General features: G+C 56.6%; 1 protein-coding gene and 1 long non-coding RNA gene across 8 annotated transcripts; one reads left to right on the forward strand and one right to left on the reverse strand.

The window, feature by feature from the left end:
- TP73 (tumor protein p73) lies at positions 1-25,621 on the reverse strand. Of its 7 annotated transcripts, none has more exons than XM_062614548.1 (14): positions 25,510-25,621; positions 22,416-22,511; positions 21,915-22,038; positions 16,621-16,866; positions 5,976-6,162; positions 5,789-5,904; positions 5,290-5,399; positions 4,737-4,879; positions 4,222-4,310; positions 3,832-3,956; positions 3,483-3,637; positions 3,276-3,408; positions 2,362-2,455; positions 1-934 (listed from the first exon to the last, which is right to left on the reverse strand). In XM_062614548.1, exons 2-14 carry the CDS (start codon positions 22,472-22,474, stop codon positions 614-616), a joined length of 1,902 nt encoding a protein of 633 aa, XP_062470532.1. In that variant the 5' UTR covers positions 22,475-22,511; positions 25,510-25,621; the 3' UTR covers positions 1-613. The 7 variants fall into 7 exon arrangements, 6 of the variants coding, with proteins under 6 accessions (XP_062470532.1, XP_062470530.1, XP_062470531.1 ...); XM_062614546.1 differs by lacking the exon at positions 25,510-25,621 and adding an exon at positions 23,039-23,193; XM_062614547.1 differs by lacking the exon at positions 25,510-25,621 and adding an exon at positions 22,669-22,785.
- On the forward strand, positions 7,698-12,413 carry LOC134161566 (uncharacterized). Its single transcript, XR_009964025.1, has 3 exons — positions 7,698-7,881; positions 11,443-11,582; positions 12,310-12,413. It is a non-coding gene; the product is annotated as an uncharacterized LOC134161566 (long non-coding RNA).
- Positions 25,622-25,755: the final 134 nt, after the last annotated feature.

Genomic DNA, 25,755 nt, shown 5'->3' on the forward strand with positions numbered 1-25,755 from the left:
TCTCAGGAGTAAGTATCAATTTTTATAGCTTACATGAAAATAAATCTTTTCTCCTTAGAGCACGATGAGGATACGTATGTACAATCGCTTCTGTTTATATACACCAATAGTTAAGTACATGAACACGTGGGGGAACAAACAGGTTTGGCTCTACAAAGAACTGAAGGGGATGGGGACTTCCTGGCAGTCCGCTGGGGAAGCAGAGCGGGTGCGTCCCGCTGGCGAGTGTGCAGAGCACGGGACGGGGCAGGGCTGAGTCCGTGTACAGCAGTGACAGCCTCTCAGTTCTGGACACCACGGAGAGCACAGAACGGGGGCAGGCGGTGCCAAAGGCCGGTCTTCCAAAGGGGACAGCAACGCCGCATCCACCCCCGTGGGGCTGCTCCGGTAAGAGCCACGGTGCCTGCTCTCCGTGCTCCATCCTGCGACGGCATCAGCCGCCCTCCTCATCACCTCCCCCGAAGCCAGCACCGCCTGGGGCCGTGCTGTGGCACAGGGCTGCAGTCCCCCTCCAGACACCACCGTCACACTGCTCCAGCCACCCAAGGCTGAAAATGTCTTTCAGAGCGGGGTTCATCCCCCCCGCCCCGGGTCTCTGGCTCACGGGAGCCCCTCAGTTGATCTCCCCCTCCGTGAATTCCTCCTTTATGGACTGTTTGCGGGATTTGCAGTCGGGGAGGTCGAAGCCGAAGTCTGCCCAGTCGTCGGCAGCGCCGCGGTTGGGGATGGTGATGGTGTGGCGCACGCGGAAGTGCACGGCCTCCATCACCCGCTGCCGCTGCAGCTCCCCCGAGCTGCCGATGGAGATGGTGGAGGCGTTGCTGCTGGAGCGCAGGAGCTGCTGCGCGCCGTAGTCGTGGCTCTGCTTGAGCTCCTGCAGCCCTCGCCAGATGACCATGCGGTACTGCTCCGGGATCTTCAGTGCTCCGAGGTCCTGCAAGGACAGCGGCGCTGAGGCACAGCTCCGAGACGTGGGGCTGCACCAGTGGGAGTGGGGCCCGGACCCCCCAGCTTGTGCTTATTGGGGTGTGTGGTCCCAGTGCCCCCAGTGCCCGTGGTGGTGGGGCTGGACGCCCTGTTGTGGTCATGACAAGCCCATGGCACATCCCCCCAGAGGCGATTTCTCATGTAACCAGTAGCCATGGCCCGGGTACTCCAACACAATCTTTGCATCGGGGCTGGCTTCACATCAAAGTGATGTGAAATGGGAGGGACGGGACCTCTCCTTCGGACCAGGCTGCAGAGCAGGATGTGAAGCATCCTCATGCCTGCTCACACAGGTTTGATTCTCCTCTGATCCTGGACCAGGAGGCTGGAGCAGCCCCTGCCCAGGTCATGCCCCAACACAGAGTTAGCAGCCAGTGCTTACGAGGCCATGGGCTGAGCTCGTAAAGCCAAGCCAGGTCCATAGCCTCAGGCCCTGCACCAGAACGAGCACAGTCAGAGCAAAGAGCTGCCAGAGATCAGGTTAATGCCAAACACAGAGACTCGGGAGCGTTAACTGCAGGAGACAGTGAGTATGTGATTAGTAACTACACACACCGACTCGCACACACGCTCTGGCCGTACCCGGCGTTTCCTTGCACAGCTCACAGACTCCATGGGGTTAGTTCAGAGAATGGTCCCAAACCAGGCTAAGGTCACACCACTGGCCCCAGCTACTAATGGAAAATCATTGTGTCTTGCATGGCCTCATGTCCCATCGCTCGCTCTGCCTGCTGCCGGGGGCAAATGGGATGGGGCAGGAGCTTTGTTCCAGCCCAAACACCAGTGCTGGGTTTATGGGGCTTGCTGTGGCTCAGAGGGTTTCAGGTTCTTGGGGTTTTTCCCTTCTTGTTGCCCTGATGGGGCTGTCAGCACCAAGAGGCTGAGGCTGTGCGAGCTCAGGCGCTTTTAGCATCCCATTGCTATTTTCATAGCAGCTTTTGCCTGACCTGGGCTATTTCATTCCAGAGCTCCCATCATACGGATGCCCTGGGCTTGACTCCCTTATTTCAGCCCCTCTTGACTTAAAGATGAGCAGGGGAAGATGCAGGATTGGATCAGATTTAAAACACAGGTGTTCCCACTGGCTCCGTGGGCTTTGTGCTGAGCACCTCAGCCTTCTTTTGAGTTAGGGGCAGATCTACCTGGGCTCTGCTCTGGGGACCTTTCTTGCTTCTGATGGTGAAGACCAATTGTGGCTGCTCCCAAGGACTGAGCTACCACTAAACCCAAAGGATGTGTAACTGGAAGGGATAAATCCAGGGCATAAACGCTGTGAGCACATTGGTGCCCAGGTCTCCCTTTCCTTTCAAAGGGGTTTCAGACCAGCAGCCGATAGAAACAAGTGGTAAGAACAGATCTCCCCGAAGCATTTACCTCTATGGATAGGTTCTGCAGGTGGTAAATGTTCTGTAAGCCCTGGGAGGTGAAATAGTCGATGCAGTTTGGACACCCCAATCCTGTTAAAAAACTGCAGAAAACAGTTGGAAGACAAAAGTGGCGTTAACTCCTGAGCAGTGCAATAGAAGCTGTGCTCCCAGGCAGCGCTGCGGTGGCAGACTGGTCCTGCTGCCGTCCCGGGGGTCCCCTCAGCTGCCACCACCATCAGAGTGAAGCATGGGGTTGTGTTCGATCCTAAGGCTCCCCACGTTTTCCTCCTGATCATCAGCTTTCAGCTCAGTAACGTCCTTGGAATGACTCGGGCGAGATGGAGCTGCTGGGAGGGAGGCTGGGGCTTGGCTTTGGGCAGTGAGGCGGTGTCGCATCACACCGTGCACCTCTGGTTACCCTGCCCATGCAGCATCCCTGGCTCCAGCAGGGCGTCCGTCGGAACACCCATGGTCTGTTTGAAGACCGACACACTAAGAAGCGGCTGCAGGCCTGCTGATGCGCTCCTGATGGGAAGAAGCCACGTGGAGCTGTTTCCAGGCATTGCTGGTAAGGAAGGGGAAGGGGGGAGTTCCCAAAGCTGTGGGCCAGTTTGGTGTGCAGGAAAAGAGCCTCATTCAGGTGCCTTTAATTTTTGTATTAAATTGTAATTAAACGTAATTAAGCAGGGATGGCTTTCCTAGATAGGGGTATGTGATGGCAATAGGGGTTCCTAACTGGTCAGTAGCTGGGCTTTGCTTTCTGGGCTCAGAACGGTCTATGTGGTTTCCTGAGCAGTGAATTCTCAGTTGGGACCAGTGGCCAGTTGACCAGTTACTACACAGATCCAAAGGTTAGAGGGAGGGACAACAGCAAGAAACATCAGAGGACAAGACAGACAGGGCACCGGCTGCCTCCCCTACCTGACGAGGCTGGGGTCGGGGTTGTAGGGCGGCGGGGGGGTGCAGTGTGATCCGGACACCATGGACTGGGACGCATGGCCCCCATTCATCTCTCCATTGGGCTGCATGGGGTGACTGTTCAGCATTCCGGGTCCTGGGCACAACAACCACCCGTTAGACATCACGGTGAGGGGCTCCCGTGGCGCCGCAGTGGGGTGAGGCTCTTACCCATGGGTGCGAGGCCGGGCGCGGAGCCGGAGCCGTGCTGTGCGGGCTGCCCCACCAACTGGTTCACCGAGGGCAGCTTGTTGATGCCTCCGCCGTGGACCTTGTTCATGGGTGAAAGGACGGGGCCGTAGGAGGACGGTGTCTGCAGCTGGGTCCTGTGTGTGGGAACCAAGCGGCGGATTGGCCCCTGCAGCCGCCCTGCCCCATCCTTCATCACCTCCAAAGGGCCCTTTCCAACCCTAATGATCCCAGAGGCGATCGGAACCCCCTGCTGAGGCTGCAGGCGCCGATCAGAGCGCTCAGCACCCATGGGGGGGGTCAGTGCCACGAGCGAGGGTCTGGTACTCACTGCCTCTGCAGGACCTGCTGCTGCTGCTGCCGGTAGGAGTCAACCAGCTGCTGCGGGACCAGCTCCACCAGCTCCAGGCTCTCCTTTATCTTCATCAGGATCTCGAAGTTCTCCCGGCCTCGCACCTGCAGGACGGGACAAGCCCAGGGATTCGCCTTGCTCCCACCCCTCCCAGCAGCCTTCCCCATGGACCCTTATTTCCACCCAACCACATCTCTGTGCCCAGGGGCTGTTTGGGACTGCCTCGGACATGGATTCGTGGATGCTTTTGCCCCTGTTCTCATCACCTGTGCCTCAGGATCCCCGTCCTGCCCCACATCACATCCCCAAGGTGTTTCTCACCACCCATCCAAGCCGAGCTCTAAACCAGCACAGCTCACCAACACTTACAGGCACATAATACATCTCTTCCTCCCCGTGCCGTCGCTTCTTAATGCCAGCCCCTAGTGCTGGGATGCCCTGAGGGCTCTGCTTGAACGCTGGAAAGGAGAGAGGAAGAGCATTGGCTTGCTGTCCTTGGGAGGCAGGGCACAGCTGGCACATCTGGACAGCACCCAGAGCCATGCGGGATGCTGCTGTTCACCTGGCATTGGTGATGTCCCTTGGGTAGTGATAATGATGAACAAATACTCTGGGACATGAAACCCTGCACAAACAGCTTTGCACTGGGGGCAGGAGGGAGGGGGTCCTGGTTGTGAGACTTTAGATTTAGTCGAGAAGGTCAAAGTGTTGTGGCTGGGTGTTGTCTTGAGCCCAAGCTTCTGGAGCGCAGTGATTTTGGGGATGGGAAAGGGGTTGAAGCAGAAGCATCATGTGAGTAACAAAGGGGTGTGGGTGCTGGCAGGAGCCTGGGCTGCAGCACAGCAGCTCCCTGAGCCCCCCTCCCTCTCCAGCAAGGGACTCACTGCGCTTGTTGGTGCTGCCGTTCTTGGCTGCGCTCTCATTCAGGGCTTGCTGCTCCCGGTAATGGTCCTCATCAGCCTTGCGGTCCCTGCCCGGGCAGGCACAGATGCGGCCCTCGAAGGATCTCCTCCCTAGGACCTGGCCGCTGGGAGGAGAGGGGAACCAGTGACCCTGCTTCTGCTTGGGAAGTGCACCACAGCGCATCCAGCGCATCATGGTCCAGCTCGGAAACCAGGGTCTGCCCATCCCTCCGTGTGAATGCATTGCTCAGGGAGCAATGGATCCCCAGGGTGCTGCCCTGCAGCAGCAGCGGGCTCCTCGGCCAGAGGAAGGTTCCAGCTGCAGCAGGAAAAGCTGATGCTGGCCTGGGTTCCTGGTCCCTTTGTGCCTGGTCCCCAGTCCCTCTGTACCAGCCCTTTTCCTACCTGCTGTGTGCTGGGGCTGCCACATCCCCTTCCCCTGAGGTTGCTCCCTGGAGGGGGGGATTCATCCCGAGGGTTTCCAGCCCTCCCACAGCAGTGAGGGATGCCCGTCCCTGCTCCGACAGCCACTCACTCTCGTGTCTCCAGGGTGATGATGATGAGGATGGGCCTCCTGTTCATCCCTCCCACGCAGCTGCTGTTGCACATGAAGTTGTACAGGATGGTGGTGAACTCGGTCCCCACCTGCCCGGGAGGGGAAAGCAGGCACTGAGTGATGGGGACGCAGGGAGGGAACCCCCGGTGTGGGTCTGGCCCCTCACTGGGGGAAGCCAGAGGGAAGAGGGGACTGTGCAGGGGCTGCAGGGTTCCTGAGGCCCCCAAGGGCAGAACTTGGGGGGGGGAATCTCTCTTTGCACCCCGTTTCCCAGGGATGGGATGCTCTCGGATGCTTCCCATGGCTGGGAGCTGCAGATGGTTTGGGAGGCAAGCAGGGGTGGCCTCAAATGGGCACGGACAAGTGGGATGCTCCCACCCAGCAGCCCCAGCACCAGCAGCTTCACCCTCAGCACCAGCAGCATCCCAGCTGGAGGCAGGGGCTGGTCCTGCCCCCCCCATCCCCTGGCAGCGGGTACCTGTGGAGGCTCATAGGGCACCATCACGCTCTGCCTTCCCGTCACGGGGTCATCCACGTACTGGGAGAGGTTGTTGCCTTCCACGCGGATGAGGTGGCTGGCGGGGGCTGCCTGGCCTGCAAGGCAAAGCTCCGTGTTAGGGGCCGTGGCAGCGCCGGTGCCGGCGCAGGGGCAGAGCCGCGCTCACCATCATTGAAGTCGCGGCCGAGCTCGTGGTTGGGGCAGCGCTTCACCACCTCGGTGACGTGCTCTGCCTTCTTGTAGATGGGCATGGCCCGGATGATGGTGCCCGGCGGAGGCGGCGAGGACACCTTGATCTGGATGGGACATGTCTTGGCGATCTGGCAGTAGAGTTTCTTCAGCAGGGGGGAGTACTGCAGAAGAAGAGATGCCCATGGTGTGAGCGGCACTGGGCTCGATGGGGTGGTGGATGCTCCCCTGCCTGCCCCCGGCTTCCTCGGCTGCTCCCTTCTCTTTCCTCCCTGCACGGGGCTCACGTCCGCCTCCAAGTGATGGTCCCACTGCACCGAGAGGCATTTCCAGCCCTTCTTCTCCTCTCCCACCCACCTCCTGCTTCCTCACTGCTCCATGTGAAGCATGAACATGGCACGTTAAAATCAGGGTTATAAACCCCCTTCCTAGGAATGGGACTGTGCAAGGGCAAGGCTGCTCTAGGTGCTGACACACAGAATCACCCCAGTGGCTCCATGATGGATCTCAGCACTGCAAACTGCTGCTGCAGTCATAGGGCATGGTGACCAAAGCAAGTTCAGCCTTTCTTCATGGTGACTGTTCTCTAGGATCAGTATTCGGGTTTCCCCTGGAAATCCTTAAATGTGACCGTATTTGCCCATGCTGCATCCTATCTGCTTTCCATGTCAAGGGCTGGGAGCTGCAGGAAGGGGTTCCCAGCCAGCCCAAGCGCTCTGGCAGAGCAGAGCAGTCACTCCACTGAGACTTGGAGGAAGCCTTGCTGCAAATCAGCATAAACCCCCTTCAGACATCACTGGAAGCATCACGCTGAGTCTATTATCGCACACGAGTCCTGGCTGAGCCAAGGGTTGGGACCACCGAGGGCACCAACGCACCACAGCCTGAGGGGATCGTGCTTAATGGCAATAACAGGATCGCAGCTCACGGTGCACGGCCTGGGAGTTCAGCCCTATGGAGCACGTGTGGCCCGGGCAGGGATTGTCCTGGCCATGAGGTGATGCTGTGCGGCTGCCACAAAGGGGACACTGTGGTTCCTGCCCGTTCCAACACTCCCGGTGAGGGCTGCACCCTGCTTCCAGAGCTGGGGAATGCAGAGCCTGTCCCTCAGCCCCAGGAACCCCGTGTGTCAGCGCCCAGGTGTGGGGCTGTGCCATTCCCTTCCACCTCGCCGGTGCCACGCTGTTTTCCATCTCACAAGGAATGTGTTTGCTATACAGGAGCCCACCCCTGCCGCACAGGGAGAAGCCAGTCCCTGCATGGCAGGGCATGTTCCTGCTCAAAGGATTTTATCTCATCCCCACAACGAGATGCCCGCTGCCAAAAAAATACCACCGTGCAGGGTACAGCTGGGGTGTTAACGCCTGTCCCGAGCCACCCGAATACAGGTGGGCAGGGGACAGCGAGGCTCCTGCTGCCCCCCTCTTTGGGGTCAGCGGATGCTGAAGCAGGGCTCAGCACCGCACCGGGAGGGTGCTGTGGGGCTGACACAGTGGTGCATCCCTTGTCTTCCCAATGCCCCGAGCCCAGCCGGCAGGAGGGAGCTGTGCCTCCTGGCCTCGCTGCCCCTGCTGTAGGCTCCCATGGAGCCTGCAGGTCTGGATGAGCTCCCCACCCCCGGGGAGCAGCTGAAGGGGGAAACGAGATAAACCATTTCCAGGTGGTCTCTGTAGGGAGGATATAAGGGGAGAAGCTTCTGCCAAGGCAAACTGCAGCAGTGAGGGTGGTCAAATGCTGGTATTGCCTCCCAGAGGGATAAGGCAGTGGGCAGAGCCTGCCCAGCACTCGAGAGGGCAGGAAGATGCTGTGGTCATTAGAGGCTGCAATCAGGAGCTATACAAGAAGCTCAATCTGGCAGCAAGAAATCACCCTCAGCGTGGGAGGTATGTGGACTTGCCCAGGGGGAAGGGATGCTTAGAAACATCGCCATCAACTGAAATACCCGTGTTTTGCCTTGGAACCTGATGACTCCATGGCCAGGTTGGGTACCTGGGCGCCATCCTGCATCTCCAAGAGGACTGTGCTGGAGCTGGAAGCACGGGCTCTGCTTGGGAGGCAGTTGCTCCCCTCTGCCTGGCTGGAGGAAGGAAGCTCTCGGCCATGGCCCAGGTAAGCTGCTCACCCACAGCGCAACGGGGGCTGAACGCCCTCGTTTGAGGAGCCCACATGGCAAAACAAGGGTTATTCGGAGGGGGGCTCTTCCTTGCCAGGTGTTAAAATACTGACAACTCCTGTCAAAGGATCCTTTCATGTAGACATTCCCGGGCAGCCCTCGACATGCCTGGGAAATCTAACTGCTCTGGAAGAGCAGAGGTGCATTATGGCAAGTTCTTTGGTAACAAATTCTCTCATTATACCATGTTATGACATGGATAAATCTCTGTTAAATAGCAGAGCGATTGCCCCGCAGGGGGAAAGGCTGCCGCTCAACGCAGGCATGCCTCCACTGATAACCTTATCGTGTCTTAACAGCTCCGGGATTGCCTTCAAAGATCCTTCCACAATAACAAACGATTCTTTTAAGGAACTCGGTGCTGATAACTTGGGCGAGCAAAGTCAGGGCTGTGCCCTGTGCGGCAGTGCTCCTGGTCCCGTGGACCCAGCCTGTCCATGGCCACCAAGCAGGATGTTCTCAGGATCCCAGGAGGAGGCTCAGCATCCCCAGCCAAGGAAAACCCATTGGCAGCGTATGCTCTCCATAGGGGACAGCAAAACGCATGGCCTGCTCGGGCACTGGGCAGAGAGCCTCTGCTCCTACGTGCTTATCTGTATTCCTAACCCCCCTCCCTGTGAGCATCCCTGAGCAGTGCTGTGCTGCACAATGTGCTTTACTGATGCTTTGCAGGCTGCTCACTCGTATCCTGCCTGTTCCATGGTGTTTGGAGCTGACCTCTCAAAACCGACTGCACATGAACACTTCCCAGCGCTGGGGCATCAGCACATCCAGACCTCAGCCCCAGGACTTCTTTCACACCTACAGAAGAGCTTGGCTACGTTCTGCGCTGGGCACCTCCTGCCTGTATTTTCAGGTCCTGCTCTTCCCTTTGGGCCGTTAGCATCTGTGCCCCAGTTACGTTATTGCCAAGGTCATCTCTGCCCATAGAAAAAGCCAGAGAGCGTCGGTTAATGCCCGTTTGCAGAGCACACCAGGTTCATTGCTCGTGTGGCTTGTGGGTGCTGGGTCTGTGTCAAAGAGCAGTAACAGCACTGCGCAATCTGCCTGAAGCCCACATAAACTTGCAGCACACTTGTTCCCCTGGGTTTCTCTGTAGTTGGGCAGCTTTCAGCGCCAGCCCTCATCTGCTGGGGTGAAAGAAGAGCACCAGCTCCATCACTGTCCCTTCCCCGCTCCTGTGATCTGTCCTGCAGTGCAAGTCCAGAGCGCTAGGAATAACTGGAAAAGCCAGATTGTTTAAACAGCAGCAGTAAATCAGCATCAACCTCTGTTTCTCTAGGGATGTGGTACCCCAAAGTGTCTTTAGATGGGGTTTCTTTCACCTCTGTGTTTGAAATGCAGCTACTACTTGGGTGAGACAGAGACCGCGCTGCACCAGTAATGGGAAATAAGAGCCCGTGGTGCAACCGGGCACTGCAGGGGCTTGCCAAGGTAATCCCGCACTGCCACTGCTGCATCCAAGGAAGGGCTTCACGCATCGCAAGATCCAAATGCGCTGATGCCCCACAATGATTCACGATGGCTGATGCGAGCTGTGATGCACCCTTAGCACCCCCTCCAAAAGAGGCCACTGCACTATGGACCCATAGCCATGGGTTTTCCCTATGGATGCTGACAGCCTCACAACCCGAATCTTCCGTGTGGGAAGACCGACTGGCAGCGTCCATCTCCCCCAGCCCTCCCTGGGCAGCAGAACCGCTACGAGGATGTGTCCCAACAGATTCGGAGCTGATAAAATCTTATTTATCTTCAACTGTTGACACTGAGGCGTCCAGACTTGCCTGCTCCGGGAGGGCCGCAGCCAAGTCCTCCTTTCCCTCTTGAAGGAAATGATTTGCTCAACAATTACTTTTTCCACAAATCCTCCCCCCTCCTCCCTACCAGCCTCCTCCTCCTCTCCTACATTCCAGTCTCCTCATTAGCTCTACTCAAGACGTGTCCAGGACTGCAGTCAATGGATCCCAATAAAGCCACTAGCCTGGCAAGAGAGAGAGAAGAAAAGTGCTGCCTCCGGCTGCTAATTTCCTTGCTCTCCCCAGCAAGCAGCTGCGGAGCTGCATCCTGGGACAGGTTCGGACAGATCGGAGCCGAGAGGTGATAATAACGTGTCTGTCATCTCACTCAGACATGTAGCATCTTGCAAACCGCAAATACCGTTAACCGGCTCGGACGAATCTGTTACGACAGATCCTGAAGACATGCCGGCTGCACAGCTCCGCCTTTCTTCTCTCTAATTTCTCTTTAATAACCAGTTTTTAATCACCGGCCTCTGGAACTTCTCACTGAGCTGGAAATTCTTCCCAAAGCTCCTCTGTGCCTCCTTTACTACGAGAGCACAGCCAGAGCATCACTGATGCCCAAGAGCATCCGGTGCTGCCTGAGCCATGTGAGGGGCTGGGCAGCAGAGATGCTGCTCCAGAGCAGCTCTAAGGGATGCCCCAACCCTGGCTGCCCAATGTTGGCAGTGCCTGCGCCATGGTGGTGACAACTTGGGTGCCACCTGCAGGCAACACAGTGGGGCCACCAGTGATGCCTTGGGGCTGCCACTGGAGCAGACACAGCAAGAGAAGCCTTGTGTGCTCCAGCCTACATTCTTCTACCTTTATTATCGTGCTATTAATGCTAATTACAATCCCTTTGCTCACCCCCAAAGGAGTGCTCTCCCTTCCTTCCCCGGTGTGCACATCCTTACAATAATTGCCAGCCAGGATCCCAGCCGTTCTTAGTCACCGAGCAACCAGCCAGCGCTGGCACACACGGAGCTTGGTTTAATCTCTTCTAGTAAGTCTGACTCCTTCTGTGTGTCTGGATACTCGGGTCCTCTGACCAAGCCGGTGCTGGAGGTCCCTCTCATCCAGCAAGGAAGCTGAAAATCCAGCAAGGCAGTTATTCCGTGCTGCGTTATCAAGATTGGATACAGGGAGCAAGCTGGGAGGGAAGAAGAGGCTGAGTTGGGCTTGGGAAACTAAATACAAAAGCCACAATGGCAAGACCTGGACCTGGGGGAGATCAGCAGCATCCCTGGCAAGCAGCAGGGAGCTGCTTCTGCTTCTTTACAGCCCTGCCTGCAGTGGGCACAGGCAGAGAGCGTGGTTTGCAGGGGGCACACGCAGCATCCGTCTCTCCCCATCCTTTAGACTTCCCAGGAATGTGTGGCATGGGATGCAGCCACATCTCCTCCCAAAGGCCTTGGTGGGGCTGTTACTTGTGATAGCACAGATATGTATTTCCTCCTGCAGCCTATTCACTATCTCAGTCCCTCCAGCAGGTCCCTCAGTCCCTACATCCCCTGCATGGTTTGGATCCAAGTGGAGAGGAGCCGGCCAGAGCAGCCCCATTTCCCTGGTACATCCTCTCCCACTTCTCCTGCAGGAGAGCGCTGCCTTCTCACTGGAGCAGCAGTTGCCAGTAAGTCGTTCCCTTGACCTGTGCATACCATAAACGTTCGAGATAGTGGAGCTGATAGCGGGATCGTGTTGGAACATCGCACACCGAATTCCTTTGCCTTTTTTTTTCCTTAATTCCATTGTGTCTGGAGCTCCCGGAGCCTCATCCACGCCCTGTGAAAGCTGGTGGAAAGCCTCCAGTGGGCTGGCTTCAATGGGCCTTGAGCGCACTGATGCTGAGGCTGCTTTCCTACTCCTGGCACACCAAAACAGCCCCGCTCTTCTGCCCAGCCACCAGGGTGCAACCAAAGATGTTTGTGGCTCTGTGCCGCACTACGCATCCCCCTGCTCATCCCCAGCCTGCTGCTGTTGGATGGGGACCCCCCTAAAACATGGTAAAGTGCCAGAGAGAGGGGCTTGTTTTCTGTAGGTGCTGCTAAAGGTCTTGCCTTCCTGTTTACAACCCCTTTTACCCCAACAAGTGACCAAGGGAGAACCTACCTCCTGCCACACCAGTTATTCCCACCTTCCTCATTCAGTTAGCATCAGACAAAGCATTTCAGCTCCCCCAGTACCCACACTCCAGCTGCAAGATCAGTGGAGCTGCTGGACCCAGCTCAGCATGACAGTTTCCCACTGGCCAAGCACTGGGATGCTGTGGGTGACTGGTTTGCTGTGGATGATGGGTGCTCCATTGCAGCGGGAGCACCTCACCTCCTCTCTGAACCTCTCCATCCTTTCCATTGCAGGCTATTTGCTCCCACAAGCAGCAGGCAGAACCCTGGATGGGGACCCCTCTATGCTTATCCCTGGCTTCATGGACCCCCTGTCTGATCAGCTCAGAGGTTTGTCCCTCTCCCCCCAGCCCCAGGGTCCCTGTGCGAGCCCGGGCAGCTGCCCCGCGCGGGGGGCTCCATTCCCCACATCCTTTTTCAGCCAGGCCACGGGAGGCCAAAGACCCCATTAACGCTTCTGCCGGCTCTGGCACACCGAGAGCCTCGCAGAGGGGAGGGCGCCGGGACGCGCCGCGAACCCCGCTTGCGAACAGTCCTAATTACCCATCAGTTACCAGCTGGCCGGCGTGGCCAGGCGCTGCCCGCGAGGAAGCAGCCGGGCTGGGCTCGCAGCTCCAGCGTGCACGGGCAGCTCCGGGGACCCGGGAGTCCTGCGAGCTCCCAGCAGCCAGGCGGATGCCGGCGTGCCCCGTCTTGCCGTGCCGCAGCTCCCGGTCCTCCCTCCCGCCGGAGCACGGCCTCCAGCCCACAGGGGAAACCTTATTGTCAGCATTTCCTGCCCGTGGCTCTCTGCTGGTGAAGGGGCCATTAAAAAGGAGCAGGGAGGTGGAGGCGGCCGGGGGGGGCTTCCTGCAGCGCTGCTGCTTTGGGTCAGGATTCGGGATAACGTGCGGTGCTCGGAGTCGGGATGTCGCCCATCTCTGCAAGGGCAGACCCGGTTCGGGTGATGTGACCCCAAAGCCCTGCCCGAAAGCTTCACCTCTTCTCCATTTTCCTATTTCCTAATGTAGAAACTCAGTGGTGTAAGGCTACAGAGAACAGATGATGATTCCATTCCCTACACTGCTGGTCCCTGCCTACTCGTTTTGCATGGAGCCTGCAGAGTCTGCCTGAAGTACAGCTTATCTTTTGGGAGATACGCGGGCTCTTCATTTGAGTACTTCAGGAGTTGGAGAATTCGCTGCATTCCTTGGTAAATTGTGCCTATGGTTAATTATCCTCCCTGCTAAAAAAATTCCACCTTGTTTCTAGTCTGAATTTGCCTGGCTTCAGCTTCCAAGCACTGGATCTCATTATGCTTTCTGCTATTAGATTAAAGAGCTGTCTGCTATCAGAAACCATCTCCTGCAGGCTGCGATCGAGCCACCCTTACTCTTCTCATGGAGACCTTTCACGCAGAATGTTTCTGGTATCACCCTTCATCTGCTCCAAATCTTTCATCTTCCTTGGATCTCCCTCCCAGACCTTTTCTGTTTTGGCAGCAGAGGGTTTGGAGCATGGACACGAGAGCTGCATGTGCATGGGAGGGCAGGGAGCTCCATGATGCTCAGTTCCCCCTGTCCAGGCACTGCAGTGAGCCACCATGCAGCCAGCTCATCTCCTGATGGTCTCTGGCCATGAGCCTCCTTCCCTCAGCATGGGAGAATGGATAATGCTGTGTTTCCCAGAGGGATTTGGTCAGGACCCTTCAAAACCAGCAGTCTATTGGGCTACTCACTTCCATCCACCAAAGCTGATGCCAAGTCATTTGACGACCCGCAGCAAACTGTTTGGCTGGGCATTGCCTCTGCTCCAGCTGTCCACTCCTTGGCTGATTCTCCATGATCCAATCCCAGACTGCAGGAGGCCTTCGGAGCTGCCGGGCTGGCAGGGTCTTCCTCAGGGTGAAGGGCTCCCGCTGCTGCTTGGCTGGGTGGCATCATTGAATCCCTGTTCAACACTCCCAATGGTCCTGGTGCGCATCGCTCGGTGCTGTTAATCTTGTTCAAGAGCTGTGAGGCTTCCTGAGCTATGGATGAGGCAGGCAGCGTGGATTCTTCCAAAGTGTTGAATGAAACCATGCGTGTCCTTCAGCACACCGAGATGGTTAATTCTGATACCCGTGGCTGCAGCATCCCTGAGCTGTCAGATGTTGCTGGCCCCAGCCCTACTCGCCATACACTTAACTCTCCTTCCCAAGTGCCTGCATTCCCCAGCAGCTTTCCTAGTCTTACTTGTACGCTGCTACATGTTGCTTCTGTGGAATCACACTGCGTAGGTACATCATCGTTTGTACATGGACTGGCAATACAGAACAGATGGTTTCCTGCTGAATTCCTTTCTCCATTTAACCAGGACAGGCTTCCAAGCATGGCAGTGACAGTGCAGAGCTCAAGGTGATCAGGAGAAAGGCAGCAGCCCATCTTCCAGCACAGAACTTGCAGCTGCATGGCTGTGACAGCCCTCAGCCAGGAGGACATGCAGTGAATCTGGCTGTCACCGAGCAGGACCACTCTTTACATGGTGAGCCGGGCGCTCTGCACCATCAGCACTCCTGCAGGAATTCCTATTGCAAGCGAAACGTCCCCTGTACTCTTCAGGGTGCAAGATGCTGCTGCCCCACGTCTGTTCACAAGGCTCAGCTCCACTGCAGTGACATGCGGGCTGAATGGTGCCAGTCCTGCAGGCAGCCCACTCCTGGGGGACGTTCCATCAGCCCTGCCTTGCAGTGCAGGGTCTACACATCTCTGACTGCCTTGCCAAGCATTAAACCTGCCTCTGGGGCACAACCCTCTGCTCTTCGGGGGATAACTGCCCACAAAGACCTTAGTGGCTTGTTCAGTTTGCTCCCTGCAGCTGCAACAAGCATCATCTGGCAGGAGAGAAGGGTATTTCCCTACTGGTAATTACAGTGAGCACAGAGCATACCTTTAGTAGGTGTTCTCTATGTCTTTTGACACGTGTGGGTACCCCCTGTCTCGCTGTCTGAGGGTGTCCTGCCCATAGCTGTGTCTGCTCCATCCCGTAGCCATCTCCCCAGTGCCAGTAGCTGGAAACAGTGGCAATCTCACATTAGACCCTTTCCAGTCCTCCTGCCTCTACCCAGGGAGAACTGAGACAAGACTTTGTGGGTTCAGTTTCCATTTGGCTGTTTTTGTGGCACATGAATGCCTCCTTTCCCTAGACAGGTCCTGTGCAGCTTCACTGTTACCTGAAGTGAGTTACCCCTGGCAAGGATGGAATTGGGCTGGAATCACATCCGACCCTGAGCACCTATTTATTAAATACCTATTTATTAAATACCTTAAGAAATGCATCCTTTAGCAGCATCTTCAAGGAAAGACAGAGGAAAAGAGTGAGGACAACCGCTCCTATGAGGACAAGTGGTGTTTAATCACAGAGCTGGTCCCAGCCGCCGGGTCAGCACAACTCAGCAGTGAAGCCGTGATGCTCCAGCCTTGGACACCGGGAACCTGCTCTGCTGTGCCAGCCAGGGACTGGGCTGCATTCAGCTCCCTGCTGCCTTGCCCACTCTGCCTGCCTGCGGTTGTCACAGACCCACTGCCATAGCCTGTCCCCCCTGCACCCTCCCCATGACACCGGGCAGCCCCCTGTGCTGCGCCGGCAGCAGTGAGCAGAGCAGCGCCCAGCAGGCGCAGCCCGGGATCTGCCAGCCTGAAATCATGCAGGGACACTTTCTGTCTGCCGCGGCGAGGACCATCTTGGCAATTAAACACATCAGCTTCCAAAGTCCAAGCCGCTAGCACCCCCCGGGCTCACCTACCGCTCCTGGTCCCCTCTGCTTGATTCATGATGGCGTCAAACCGCAGCCCCGGCGGAAACCCCTGAGTCAGGAGCCGGGATGTGAGTTTAGGACCACAAAAAGCAAAGCAGTCCCCGTTCATTCTGCCCGGATCCTGTGTCCCTGATGTGCAGGGGACTGCACGGACAGGGACCAGCCCCGCTCCCGAGGACCGCACTGCTGCGCGCCGGTCGCGGCGCCGGGCAGCGACCCCTCCGTGATTAAACACCTACAGTCACTGTGCCACGGCTTGCAGGGGTTAAGTCACTCTTCTGACACGAGAGGAAAAAGGATTGTAAACGACAAGCAACAATTTACGGCAAAGCTGAGGTTGGTGACAGTGGTTGCGAGCAAAGCTCGCTCTCACCCAGTGCCGCGCCTCTGACAGCGGTAGGGAAGCACCATGAGAACGAGGCAGGTATTTCCCCGGGATTCTCCCACTTTATGATGTTCAGGGATGTTCACCTTCAGTTTAGGGAATTGCTGTGAGAAAAGTTACATTCAAACCGCTGTTCACAGCCGTTTTGGAGAGCATCGCTGAAAGCAAGCACTGATGCTAACTGCACCTTTTGCTTTCCAGGGGAGCCCGTGCAAGTGAGGTCCCCACTGGACAGTGGCTGCATCCTGCATCCACCCCATGCAACCAAACCCTCTGCATCCCACTGCAAATCACCACCAAGACATTCAGTTGTGTGCGAGCTGAAAACGCTGGGGGCATGGCAAGCATCTCCCTAGCGAAGGCAAGAAGACATGCAACAACTTACTGTCCAGGTGGCCGACTTGGCGGTGCTGGATTGCTGGAAGGTCACCTCAAAGTGGTGGGGACCAGGGTAGTCAGTGTTGGAGGGGATGACGGGAGCTGGGGACATGGCGTCGAAGGTAGAGCTGGGCTGCGAGTAGGGCGAATGCGTTGGGACATTGGAGGTGTGCTCGGAGCTGTAGGGGCTGGTGGAGGCTGCTCTGCTGCCGATGCTCTGATCCATGCTGTTGTTCAGCAAATTGAACTGGGACTGGAGGAAGGGAAAAGGGGAGGAGGGAAAAAAGAAAACACCAGCCAGTTTGAGACATGGAACCTCACCACGGTGCTGCGCTCCGGGTGTCCTGTTACAGCCTCCTTAAAGGGACAGTGCGGGAGCCCGGTGGAGCACCCCTAAGGGTCGCCTGGGGCTTTGGGCAGGTCACCACTTGTGCGAGGGGTGACCTCGATAAGCTTAAACCATTCCCTTCCACCCGCTCCATCCTCATGGGAGGCAGCGAGGAGCTGAGATCCCCGGGCTCTAGCATGGGTTCTGCCGTAGGGGACCAGGCAGGGATGCTGTGGGAGATGTCCCGCGGCTGCGGGGTGGGAGAGATGGCCCCGTCCTGCCTCCTGCACACAGGATGGGTGCTGCCATCCCAGCAGCGAGGGTCAGGGAGGATGAGGAGGAGAATGACCGCCCACCCTGGATGAGGCATCATTCCCACTGCGACCAACTGAGGCAGGAGCTGCCTCCATCCACCTCCCGCGCGCATTCCCGTGTCGCATGTGCACACACAGGGCACCTCTGGAAGCGTTTCCCTCTGCAGAGCCGGCTCTGAATGGTGGTTTGGGTGATGCTCCCCACATGGGATGTTTGCTGTCAGCAGCTTCCACCCAGGCAGGTCTAATTTGGGGAAAACCTCAAACCTACAAAGTAGCTGCGATGCAGGCAGGTCACTCGGCAAACGTGCCCTTTGGGCTGGTTCTGGCTCTTATTCCAGACCTGCTGGGCTAAATCCTGACCTTTTGCTATTTAGTTTTCCTATTCCCCTTCTGAACAGTCACTGTCAGAGTCTTCCAGTAAAGTGGCAGCAGTTTTACCTGCAGGCACAGCCTAAGCTAAAGTGCTCTCTCAAGAGCCGCATGGCTCAAGCAGCCTGAATCTCTCCTCAATCAAACTAAAAAAAAAACCACTTCTTTTTTCTATAGTAGGGAAATAAATTACTATAAAACCCCAAAATCACAAATGTAATTGTTTCTCAGAGCAATAGGGATGGGTTTCCCCCCAAAATCTGCAGCATTTCCAAGCAGACCCATGCAGCCTGGGCTCTGCAATGACCGCGTGCAGTGGCCACTGCACTGATCCTCGTCATTCCCGCTCCCCGCAGCACCCAGCACTGGCAGCTCCGGGATCCGAGCGCTCCAGGGGGGCGGTTTGGGGCCGGCCATCCCACTCTGCCACCTGCCTTCCCCCGCGAAGGGCTCACGGCTCAGGAATCAAGGGACGTGTTTTAACTTGGGATCCCAACCTCACCCAACCGTCTGCGATGTCTGATGGTTTAAAGGCACTCAGCCTTCTGCAGGGAAGCTCTCCTGTTGTCTGCATCTCTCCCAAGGTCGTTGGAGCCTGTGACTAACCGGAGGAATGCTGAGCAAGATCCGGCTTGTTCTTACACAGATACAGCCATCTTCTTCCCTAAAGTATGTGCGTAAACCCCTCTTTTCCTTCTCGCCGCCCTATAAATAACCCAGCTGAAAACAAGCCCCCCCCATTCAAACTATCCACAATCCCAGGTGAGAAACTCTGGCAAAATGGATGTTCAAAACACCCATGGAAATCCCTTGTTGTCCAGCTGGGAAGCTGCAGCCAAGTCATCCTCGGGAAGCGAAGCTCAGGCATGGAGCAGGGAGAGAACAGCAATGGGAAAAGGGCTTGCTGCTCACTGGGGTTGATCCACAGCCTAGATAATCCCAGAGTATCCCAATCGAGCTGGTTTGTTCTCCTAGGAGCAGGGAAGGGCTGCGGGGACCTGGCTGCACACACACCCTGTGCCCTGCCATGTGCCTGTGTTAGGAATGAACCGAACAGAGGGTAAATGCTCTGCACAGGATGAGCAAACCAGGGGACCCGCAGCACCATCCTCGTATATCCAAGAGCATCCCAACCTCTGTATGGGAGCCTTCCCTTGGGAAAAACAGTGACCGCTTTGTGCATGAAGGAGATACAAGACCCAGAGCATCTCCTCGACAAGTCGGGCTGGCCACCCCAGCCGGGATCCTCACCACCATAAAGCAAGGACCAATGTCCCTAATCCCGGGCTTTGGAAATCCACCGGCACAGACCTGCCCAGGCAGGTGCAGGAAAAACAGCCGGATTGTTTGAAAAATTGACTACATTTTGGAAACAGTCCCCTAAAAGAGAAAGGGAAAGTGAGAGTGTTGGTGTGTCTGTGTCAGCAAACCCAACGCAGGGCTTGAGTGTCTGTGAATACACATCCACACAGGTACGCTCATCCACACACACAGATAAACATTCACATGGTTGCACCAACAACATCCCAAGCAACAGCACTACCCTGCGAAATGATCCCGGTGCTTCGGACCAACAGACATAGGACGAACAGGAGGAATGACGGAATTCCTGGTCAGGAAGCACGGCACTGCTCTGTTCTACCTCCAGCTGTGTCTCTGCCCGTATCTAACTTCCATAATGCCAGAGAGCAGACTCAAACCCTCCTGCCTAGGAAAGCAACCTCAGCGCTGGAGGACAGGGCTGAAATCGCATCGCCCGCAGCACAGGTACCGTTTCCTCTGCCTCCCAAAGGCTCCAAAGCAGGGCAGGAAAGCCCGCCTAGGGCCACAATAATGCTGATGGCCTGGCCCAGGAGGTCCCCAGTGAAAGACAAACTGGTGCTTGTGGTGCAAGGGCACTCCTTGAGTGGATGCTCGGGCTGATGCTGCTCCTGTCTGCAGTGAAGGAGCCTGCATCCCTTCACACCGGAGCTTGAAATCACGCCTTGGGCTCTGCAAGCACCGTCCTGGGCAAAGCAAGAGAGGAACCCGACCAAACCACCACAGCTGCAGCATCCCACAGGGATACAGCTCATTATTCATGACAGCCATGGGATGGGGAAAGGCTCGCACCAGGACAAGCCCTTGGTGCATCGCAGCTGGAGCCTGCACTCGGCAGAGGGTGATTCCAATAAAGCAAGAGAAACCCCATTAAGAACAAGGAGCACCTACCGTGGTGTAATGCTGCATCGGGTCGCTAACGTACAGCATTTTAGTTGTCTCGGGGCTCACGGGGCGCTGGGAAGCGTCCTGCCACGGGAGTCATGGGGTCGGGGCAGGAAGGCAGGCGGAAGGAGGGAGCGCCGGAGCAGGGCCGGAGCGGCAGTGCCAGGGATGCTGCGCCGGCCACCCGAGTGCAGCCAACTGTAGGCTCTTTTGCCTTTTTCATCTCCCTTAGTTCTGTCAACTAGCTGCATCCAACAACAAAACGGGGCCCACCCCTTCTGTCCCTCATGACTATTCATTAAAGCACAGGGCAGGCCCCAGCTTGCCCAGTGATGGACCGGGCGATACCAACCATTCCCACTGCAGGGAGAGCGGGGGTCCAGCTCCAGCATCCAACCTGACTCCTGGCTGGAAAGCTGCTTCCAGCCGAGCTGGCCTGGAAACCCATTTGGCCAGAGCTTGTTACCAGCAGACGGAGTCGGCTGCATTTGCATTGACCAGATGATGCAGTGACACTAAGACAGCTCCATATCTCAGAGATATGGAGCTATCCCTATTTAGATGTTTAGATAGGGATAGGTAAGGATAGATATGGGTACATAGGGATAGATGTTTAGATAGATAGCTAGACAGATATGGATAGATATATGGATGGATGGATGGATGGATGGATGGATGGATGGATGGATGGATAAAGATAGATGGAGTGACCAGACAGATTTCCTTCCAGCTCGAGGCAGACTTGGAACAGTGTTCCCTTCATCCAGACCTGAGTTGAGTGGCATATCTGGAAGGTGGAACCAGCGTACATCACCCACATACAAGGAGGTCCACAGCAGTGTCATACATAAAGCTCTGCACAAACTACCAGCTCTGTAGTTGGCATCTCTAAGCAAAAGGGTGGCTGAGGAACTGTTCCCATCTTTAATTACAGCATCTCCTCCTGCAGGACCCTGAAGTAGGCTTTCAGGAGCAAGGCAGTGCCCATGCAGGGAGCATCACACAGGGCAGCTCTTGGAGCATTTGGGTGATCTGCTCCTTGCCACTGGGAGCAGTGGGCTCACCGCACGGAGCCCCCACCACAGCTCCCGTGTCCTGCCTTCCTTTCAGGCAGGTGGCATCCCGTTATCTCTGCTTTTCTTTCCACACGTGTCAGCCAGTGAGAGCGGAACAAGGCTCCACCGGGAACACCATGGGGCCGGTGCAAACGTTTTCTATGGCTCATTATCCCTAACAAGGATCAGGAGCTGCCTGTGCTCAGCGCCCTGCGAGGCCAGTGCTGGCCTGGGCTCACTGTGGATGCAGCAGGAGCAAGCTCAGCGAGGGGCAGCTCCCAATTAGCACCACCACTTCCACCTGATCCCGCTGCCAGGCTCCTGCCCCTGCAGGCAAAGCCAGGGAAAGGGAGGGAAAACGAGTGGAAAGCGAGGGAAAAGGGACTGGGGGAGGGGATGCAAAGCTGGAGAGGAGGGAAAAGGAGCCCTTCTGGAGGGAGACGCAGCCAACGGCCGGAGCCGCTTCAGGGATGCTCCCGGGAGGCAGCGCGGCTCCGGGCACTGAACACAGTGAGTGACCTGGGAGTCCCACACGTCCGCTGCGCTTGTCAAACCCTCTGCCTCAGAGGGAGGCCCACCAGATTCCCGGCAGGAAGGGGATGACGGTGGGAGCAGAGCTGGGTGTCGGGAGCACAAATGCCCCTCCAGCAGCTCCGCTTGCAAATGGCTTTCACTGCGCAGCATGTTTGTACCAGAGTGAGTCACACTCCCCTCCTGTCCCAAGCTTCACAGGGTACCCTTGCTCCCGAGGTACCAAAGCTTCACTGCCATTGTAGCACAGAGCCCCTGCTGCTGCATGCAGCTGTCTTATCTCTTCACAAGTAGCCACTGTTTGCCCCCTGCATCATCCAGCTGCAGTCACAGGTTATCAGCCCTGCACCACCACCAGCAGCACTGCAACTGCACTGCTTGTGTGTGGCTTATGAACCAGCAACATCCCACTTCCTACCCCAGAGCCCCCAGCCCACTGCGGGGAAATCCAGCTTGCTTGATGCTTCTCCCTCTCGTGCAGCCTGAGCACACTCACCATGACCGAGTCATTCATGCTCCTCATCTGGAAGACATCCATCGTGACCTCCGTGCGGTTGGAGACCTCATTGCTGCTGGCGTGGTTGGATGGAGGGAGGTCAAAGTAGGTGCTGTCTGGCTCCCTGCAGAAGAGGGAATGGCACAGTCAGCCCTCGGCTCACCAGCACAGCCCACACCACCACCAGCAACCTGCCGTTCCCTCGACCCTCGGCCCCTTCCCAACTTCTCCTCCATCCGCTGCTTTCAGGACATACATGCTCCATGGAATTTGAGCTGCCTGTCATCACCAGTGCTCCGGCAAACGGAACGGTCTGAGCATGGAGATCAGAGTTGGGGAGCAAACTTCTCAGTGTGCAAAGATGAATGGGGAAAGTGGAGCATGATAAAGACACCCGTCTCACCTCGGGCTACAGTAACGATATGTACTGACACGGATTGCAGAGCCAAGGCCACTTCTGCTCCCAATACACCTCAAGGCAAACCATCGGCCATCACTTACAGCGTGCTCCAGAGGTGCTCAAACGTTGTGCCTTCATCAGCGGGCGAGGACTGGGACATCTTCCCGGAGGGGGAGTCTGACAGAGGATAAACCACTCTAGGAGCAAGGAGACACAGCGAGGTTAGAGCTGAGCGTGCCGCCTCACGTCCGCACGGGCAGGAGCTTCCCACCTCGCACATGGCTCGGAGCCATCTTGACCCTGCGCTGCCTTCCTCTGCCCCGCCACGCAACCATCCTCCTCCTCCTCCCTTACCCGCTCCCTGGGAGCAGCGGGACCTCTCCGCTGCCCCGGCTGACGTGGATGTGCACTCTGAGGCTGCTCCTCTTCCCCAGGCCAGCGTGAGCACCTCCTTTCAACTCCGTCCCGACATCTAATAGTGAAAGCCTGAGGACTTCCTGCTCGCGGGCTCGAGCCGCCGAGCGCGAGGGCAGCGCTTTCTGCCTGAGTGGTGCTCGGGTCCTTCTGAGTCAGACGGGGACCGGGTGGCCACAGGGGCTGAAATAGCTACCAGTGAAAGCCTGGTGTCCTCCCACCCCTCCCTGTCCCATGTGCGACGGAGAAAGGACCTGCACATCCGCTGTGGGAAAAGGAAAAGCCTAGAGCTGCCTGCGGGTGGCCTTACCCTGCTTCCATGCTGCTTTCCCTGCCCCAAGGCAGCAGGAGCTTCAGGAAGGAGCCAGGCCTTTCCCTTCAGCACAGAGCAGCTCCGCACCGCCCCGGCTGCGTGGTCACGATGGGTGACACCAGCTCTAACCACGCAGCCGCCCTCCTTGTCGAAAGGAAAAAAGATCTGACTATTTTAAGGGCGTTTTGGAGGTTCCCTTTCGCTTTCAAAGCACCAGCGGCGCTTGCAAAGCCAGGCCAGTGTCACAGCACGTCCCAGCTCTGAAAGCCACGGGACAAAGAGAAGCTCGGGCTGTCGATGTTAAAGCACAGCCCTGCTGCCGTGGTCATCGCACATCCTGGGAAAGCATCTCGCAGCGAGGATGCCAGCCTGGCAGATGGGTGTCTGGGCTGACAGTCACAAAAGGCTTTCAAACAGGGTTCCCCAAGGTGCCAATGACTGTAATTTACCCTAAAAGAAGGTGCTGGTTAGAGTCCTGCTATGCAGGGAAGGAAGGAGGCATTCACATCCAGGGAAACTGGGAAATCACTCTGATGGGGATGTCCAGCAGAAGGATGAGAAGGAGAGGAGGGAGACCCTGTGGCACAGCTGAATTAAAGGTGACTGGGAAGAGCCTATTTCCACATTGCTAAAGAAGCAGTGCTAGATGGCCTGGGTGTAATTACCTCCCCAGTGCCTACAGTGACTAACCTGGGGCTAAACACAGCAGCAGTGGCAGAGCTCCACAGCAGCCCCAGCCTCTTCCAGCCCCTCGGATCCATTTGGAGGCTCTTCCCCTCTGCCATAACTGTGTCAGCTCCCTGATGTCACCAGCTTCCCAGCGCCAGGTTGGACTTATCACCCCGACTTCCACCACAGAGCTCAAGCCAAACCCACACCAGGAGGATTCGACACCTCCAGAGACCAAAAGCTGCTTCTTAAAGTGAAGCTCTCTTTGAGGAAAGGGTGCTCGGCGTGGCTGCATGGGGACAGCTGCCTGCAGCAGGATGCACACCGGCTTTATTGCCGGCTGCTGGCGTGATCTCGCTTGGTTTCATTGGGAGAGCCGCTATCCACCGGCTTCCCAATGCAGCTCCAGCATTCCCTGGGTTGCTGCTTCCCTCTGTTGCTGGTCAGAGCATTGCAGGGAAGTTGCACATAGGAAAACCCGGCTGGGAGTAGTAAGACAAAGCCTGGGGAGAGGCAGTCCGCCACCTCTGCTCCATGGGGCTTAGCACCCGGGCAGGGGCTGCCACCATGGGGGCTGCAGGTGTGTCCAGGAACTTCCCTTTGAATTCCCACTGGTTCCAGAGATGGGAGAACAGCTCTCTGGGGGAGCAGAGCAGATGAGCTCACATATATTCAACCACAGGTTCATTCAACCCACGGGTTTGACCACAGAGTCTGAAGATATTCTTAGAATTAGTGTAAACTGACTCCCTTTTTGCATCACTATAAGAAGGTGAAGGTACCACAGGCGTGATGTGGGGGTTACAGCCTTGCTGAGAGCGATGCCTGGAGCTCAGTTTCTGTGCTCTCTAGGAAGAGCATCTTTGCTCTCACCATTAACTTTAAGCCTCAATTTTAGGCACCTAGAACTGTCCCTTCCCGTTTCACCTGGCAATAACCTATTCACCACTATCCTGCCACTCTAACAACCAGCAACAAAATGTGACAGCATTTTGCAGCCACCTTAAAGGGAGATAAATGCATAGACCCTGTATAATGAGGCTATGCCTAATTCTTAAAGACTCTTGCCCATCCTAAGAGAAGAAGATGACTTGTGAGAGCCATTCCCAACTCCCACACCGAGCTGCTGTGTATTGCGTGATGGTTGTGCACTGGCTCCTGGACCTTCTCATCTCCTCCACACAAGGAGACCCATCCGGTTCCTCCATCCCACAGCAAATAACTTCATGTTTGCAAACTCCTGAGGTGCCAACACTACCCTGTGCTATCGCTCATTCATTGTTGAATTCCCACTGCAAAGCAAGGCTTGTAAAAGCAACCAAGAATGAACAAGTTTCCCTGCAGTGCAGCACGCTTGGATGTCAGGAGCCCTCTTTGGATCCAGCAGTTTCCTGTCAATTTTCTTTCCAAGGAGAGAGCAGGATTTTTGATACAAAACAACTCAATCAGACTCATTGATGGGCAGGAGGCGAAACCAGCCAAGCCATCCTCCCTGCCTGCCACTGAGCATCAGCCATGTGGAAGGACCCAACTCAGCATCCTGTCATACCCATCCCCACCTCTGCCTTTCCCATTCCCATTCCCATGGCCCATTTTTACTCCACAAGTGCTTTAACCCCAGATCTAAGGCACTTGGGAACAAACTTCCCACAACACTTTAATACCGCAGAACTAGCCTACAAAGCAACGCAGCCACAAATCATCTTCCAGTTGCATTAGCAACACTCGAGAGGGTCGTGCCGAGTAACTCCCGCACACAAACAGCAAGGGATTCCCTTTTGTCACGTTTTTCCTCCTACCTGCTCTGGCTCCCCAAGCGCTTCGAGTTCCCCTGGAGGTCTCCCGCGGGCAAGAGCAGCCTGGGATTGAGGATCTATGTTATTTACTGCCCTACAATCAAGTAGCGTCCTGGTCGCCTAGGCAATGACATTGGAGCTGCTGAAAGCTATGTGAAAAGTGAGGCAAAAGCTTGCGCGCTCCTTCCTGGAGTAGGAGGCAGTTGCAAGGGGGTGGGGAATGCTCAGCCAAGCGTGCCCGGGAATTAA

This window comes from Pezoporus occidentalis, unplaced genomic scaffold (genome assembly GCF_034315485.1).
Source record: "Pezoporus occidentalis ecotype Australia unplaced genomic scaffold, CSIRO_AGI_Poc_V1 ctg176, whole genome shotgun sequence".
Classification (NCBI taxonomy): Eukaryota; Metazoa; Chordata; class Aves; order Psittaciformes; family Psittacidae; genus Pezoporus; species Pezoporus occidentalis.